Source organism: Benincasa hispida, chromosome 3 (assembly GCF_027475165.1).
Source record: "Benincasa hispida cultivar pf3 chromosome 3, pf3_genome.v1.1, whole genome shotgun sequence".
In the NCBI taxonomy this organism is placed as follows: domain Eukaryota; kingdom Viridiplantae; phylum Streptophyta; class Magnoliopsida; order Cucurbitales; family Cucurbitaceae; genus Benincasa; species Benincasa hispida.
Window position 1 is genome coordinate 29,124,126 of NC_143480.1, and position 5,014 is coordinate 29,129,139.

At 34.0% G+C, this 5,014-nt stretch overlaps 1 protein-coding gene across 1 annotated transcript; it reads left to right on the forward strand.

Annotated features, from left to right (window-relative positions):
* Positions 1 to 294: 294 nt before the first annotated feature.
* On the forward strand, positions 295 to 1,610 carry GATA20 (GATA transcription factor 20). The gene is made up of 2 exons (XM_039027416.2): positions 295 to 835; positions 927 to 1,610. The coding sequence occupies exons 1-2, from the start codon at positions 419 to 421 to the stop codon at positions 1,173 to 1,175; spliced, it is 666 nt and encodes a 221-aa protein (XP_038883344.2). The 5' UTR covers positions 295 to 418; the 3' UTR covers positions 1,176 to 1,610.
* The last annotated feature ends 3,404 nt before the right edge of the window (positions 1,611 to 5,014 follow it).

The window sequence follows — 5,014 nt, forward strand, 5'->3', positions numbered from 1 at the left end:
TTGTACTCAAAAGAATCACTCACACAAGGCTTTATTCGAACCCTACAACCACATTGACTGAATCAAACTGACAAGACCAGACAATTAAGACATCGTTTTCATTATCGTCTCTTTCTCTCTCTGGAACATGAATGTGGGGCCGACCTTGTCTTTGAATTAAAACAAAGTACTCCGTATATTCTTCATTCCGACAACGTGGACTCCTTTTATTTTTATTTTTTATTTTTGCTCAATTGGCTTTCCTCTTCCTCCCTTATAAATTCCCCTCCCACATTCTCCCATTTCTTCATTAGTTTCTACTCACTCCTCTGTTTCTTCCCTCATTTCATTTTCCTCCCCTTCAACAAAAACCAAACCCCCACAACCCCAAAAGAGCACCCTTTGCTCTGTTTTTTACCACACACAAAAAAAAAAAAAAATGATGCAACGCTGTGGCAGTTACCAATGTTACTCTGCTGGAGAATGTTCTTGTGGGGGATTTTACGGGCAGCAGGGCAGTTACTTCTCTATGCCCACTTACAACAATTACTACGAAACCGAACATTATTCTTTCGAATCTTCTTCTCCGGTCGATTGTACACTCTCTCTCGGTACGCCATCAACTCGTATGACGGAGTACGATGAGAAACGCCGTGAAGAACAACACCCTTCTTCTAATTTCACCTGGGATTTACCTCGTACCAAACATCCTCATTCCTCTAAAACCACCCGCCGTGGCGCTAATAGTGGCGCCGATAAATCTAATGCCAATGCTGATCAAATGTTCGCCCGCCACTGTGCTAATTGCGACACCACCACTACCCCTCTCTGGCGCAACGGCCCTAGCGGCCCTAAGGTAAATGAAATTTTACCCTTTCCAAAATTTTTGCTCTGTTCTTCTCCAAAATTAATCAATATTGATGGATTACGGTAAATTTATATTACAGTCGTTATGCAATGCGTGTGGGATTAGATACAAGAAGGAAGAAAGAAAAGCAGCAAGTTCAGGGCAACCAGCGAATGCAATAATGTATAGGAACGAAGCGAGTTCATGGCTTCAGCATCATACTCACAGCCAAAGAACGCCCAGATTCGCACACGGGATCACCAATGAACTCAATCCCAGCGTTGCCTTTCTTTCATGGAGTCTCAATGACACAGAGCAACCTCAGCTTTACTATGATTTCACAAGTTGAAATTACCATCCCACAAGAAAAAGGGGAAAAAAAGTTTTTTTTTTTTTTTTTTGGTTCTCTGCCAAGATAGCCAATCGGACGATGTGGGGGAGTTTTTCTTTTTCTTTTTTCTTTTTTCTTTTAATTTGTTATTAATATTTACTTTTTTTTTTTTTTTTTTTTATACTCGGGGAGAGAAAAAAAAAAGAGAAAAGAGAAAGAAAGGGCACCATTATAATGTTGTTGAGGATTTTTAAAAGATGGTGAGACGGTTTTATGGAAATACTGTCTCCTCCAAAGAATCCACCATGATCAAATTTTCTTTCTTTTTTTTTTTTTTTTTCTTTTACCCTTTCAGAATTTTTTGGCTGCTATTTATTATTTTTCCATTATACGTCAATGTTTGTGAAAATCGAAATATTAAAATTATATAAATATATAAATATATATTTGTCATCTCTTTTTCTCTCTCTTACTTTCTCTTTCTTCATTCCCAGTGGAATAGTACAGTTAAATTTGCTTCTCGTCTTCCTTGCATGTTTTCTTCTTCATTAAGAGTGTTCATATTTTAATATTAATATTTTTTCAGTTTAAATCTTTGTGGACTTGTCCATATTGGGCTTGGCAGGTGGGCCCATGCTGGATTTGGAATATTGGCAATTCAATACATACATATATTAAAGCAGCTGTTTATATATTGTTTTTGTTGAGGTAAAATGCAAAGCACGATGTCTTGACCAATTGAGAAATATTGAAAACGAACAAAAACAAATTGTCGGTTAGAGTATAAATTTTTATGTGTGTTTTTTTTTTTTTTTTTTTTTCGTATTTTGAATAATTTCGTGGAATAATTGCCTAACCCTATAACATAGGATAGGGGGAAAAGTTGTGGGGTTTTGTAGTATAGATGACTCCAAAACTCTCCATTCCAAAATTCTTGTCACGAAGTATGACGATGTCAAATGTTGTTTGGTAGGTAGTTGAATAGGAAGATGAATCCTTTATTTTTTTTCATGTTGAATGTTGTCTATTCACTGTATGTGAGATCATGAGAATGTTGTAAGTTGATAGAAATTATATATATAGGCTGTATCTCTAAGGATAGTGGCACAACCAATCATCATTGTAAAAGTGAATCAATTGACCATTGCCCAATCAATGTTTACAACTGTTGAGAAAAAGGGAGAAAAACAAAACAAAATAAGCTTGATTTTGGTGGGAATACGTGTACACAGTGCAATTCTCACACCAACTGGAAAAGGAAAAAATACTTCCATTTAAGGAAACGAATATTGACCGTCTATAATTTCTTACAAGATACTAGTTCTTAATCATTTTGCTAAGTCATTGGTTATCCAAAATATGGATTAAAACTGGACGCTTAAAATAAGTTTTAAAGGCTTAGGGTTTATTTCTCTATCAAAAATTGATAGTAAAATTTTGTTCTATTTATAAATATTTTGATTCATTTTTTTATATTCGAAAACAACCCTATTTTCAAGTCAATTTTTTGTCCGTGGTCTAGTTATGTAAATGGAGAAGTCCAATCACATATAACATGAAAAGAAACCGTAGTAAAATATTTTTAGATTTAATACTAATGGAAGAAAATTTTTAATGATTTGTTTGTATTTTATTACTGTTAAAGTCTTTATTAATAATGTCATTAATGAATTTTCTTCCTAAATTTCGACCATACATCTACTCTATCCCTTTACCAACTTTCATTATAGCATGTCACCTATAAATATATATATATATATATATTGTGTTTGAACTCAATAATTGAGGAGTAGCCTACCAAGCTACTTGAGTTAATGCCCAAAATGAGCGTAATTTTACTAGCATCAAGTATGAATTATCAACCTTAAATTAGAGGTTTGATCCTCCATCTGCATATTGTTTTCTTCCTTTTTTTAAAAAAACATGAATTGGGTGGAATTGGTTAAAATATTAAAGGACTATTGGGGCAAGGAGTTAGGTTATTATAGTCATAGGCTATTATTATAATTGGGTTATAATAGTTTGTGTTTGGGGTTTAAATTATTTTAGTTTAGATTATAACTGTTGGCTTTTTTGTCCTTAATCCCAAATTAATTAACTAATGTTTTGATGATATGATTTTTATTTACTAATAATTTTAGTGTTTGGATGAGTCCATTATGTAGAACTCGAATTTACGGATCAAACACAATTCGAATCACTGAAATTGAAGCTCAAACGAAGAAGATAAAGCCTAAATAAGAAGGGAAAAATACTCGTGTCATTGATGTGGCAGCCAAATTAATCAAATTTGACCAAATTATAAGATGATATGTAGAGCATAGAAGGAGTAACACATGATGCACTTTTGATTTTTGGATTTTTTTAAAACAATAATGAATTTAAAAAGAAAATAAATTTAATATTATTTTATGTTTGTGTCAATTGCTAGTTTTGGACACATGATGAACGCTTGCTTTTGTTGGTTTTTTATTTTATTATTTATTTATTTATTTATTTTTGTGTCTAAAGGCTAGTTGTTTCAAAAAGATAAAATCTTCATCATTGATTTTTCTTTTTGATCAAGATCTAAAGGCCTAAATTTAATTTGGTTTTCTCCTCTTTCCACTCTTTTTAAACTCACATTCTTCTCTAAAATTAAACAACAAATTTCATAATTTTCAATCCTCTCCAAGAACACAAAGCCCCTGTTGCTCACAAAGCCCCTGTTGCTCTCTTCAAGCTTCAATATTCTTTTTTTCACCTTTTTCTTGAGAGATACTTTATGTTATAAGGATTGATTTGTTGTGTACTACAACTTGTAAATCCACTATATTGAGAGAGATGTAAGTGTGCTCTTTAGTTTTTTCAAACTTTTGTAAGGGTTGTTCTTGATCTCCGAAAAAGAGTTGTTGTAACGGTTTGATTCTCAACTGTGGAAAAGATTAGATTTGTTCTTGTTGGGTCTTATGTCCTAAAACTCGTGGTCTGTAAATAACGGAACTTTTTCTGAAAGTTCGATAAGGTGTTATTGAATAGATATTTTGCTTATTAGAAATCCAAAAAACCTAAAAGTCCCTTGACTATTGGATGAGTACTAAAAACTTTACGTGGAGACATAAAAGTGGATCAGGTTCGAGCAAATAGTCAAAATGATCTATAGTATATGAATAAGATTGGGTACCTTATTCTGGTAACATTATTGGATGCGGCCTGCTCTGTAGTTGTTACAAAGAGTTGTAAAGTGCTACAAACGAAATGATCCTAATTCGTTCATGTTTAGACATGAAGAGTGGGGGTGTCCTTGTGCAAAAGGGTTTGTACAAGATCGGACCACGAAATCAATCACTCTTACTTTATAACGTTGTTTACTATTTAAGACTGACTATTTCAAAGCGCTGACATAGGTAACTTGACCTTAATCCGGAGCTAACAATGAACTCTTGTTTATTTGGGATTATTCTTAGATTTGTATAGGTGAGGGTTGGTTCAACAGTGCCAGCTCAATAACCTCCCATTTCAAGAGTAAGACCGGATAGATAGTTGGGGACATAGAGAGCAAGATGGAATTCACTCCTACCCGCTTTTAGAAATAGTAGAGAGGTTGTTCCCTTAAGTATTGATTCTGGGTCTTGAATAAGGAGCCCCGTCCTCTCATTGGCCTGAGAGGGACTCGGTTTTGTTGATTGGATCACAAAACAATTGTTCATTAAGGGATCAGTGGGACTTAAGAAACAAGATGTGATTTCAGGGGTAAAACAGAGATTCGACCCAGCTGTTATTACGAACAACCTGTGAAGGGTTGACTTACTAATCATGGTTATATCGAGTGGACATAATAGATCTACAATGAAGGGAGTTCAATTATGCGCTTGAGT

Excerpts from the sequence above, each read along its gene's own strand:
- GATA20 (XM_039027416.2), top strand. The coding sequence starts at position 419 with ATGATGCAACGCTGTGGCAGTTACCAATGTTACTCTGCTGGAGAATGT. Across the intron at positions 836-926 it reads ACGGCCCTAGCGGCCCTAAG|TCGTTATGCAATGCGTGTGG; the intron begins GTAAATGAAATT and ends TTTATATTACAG.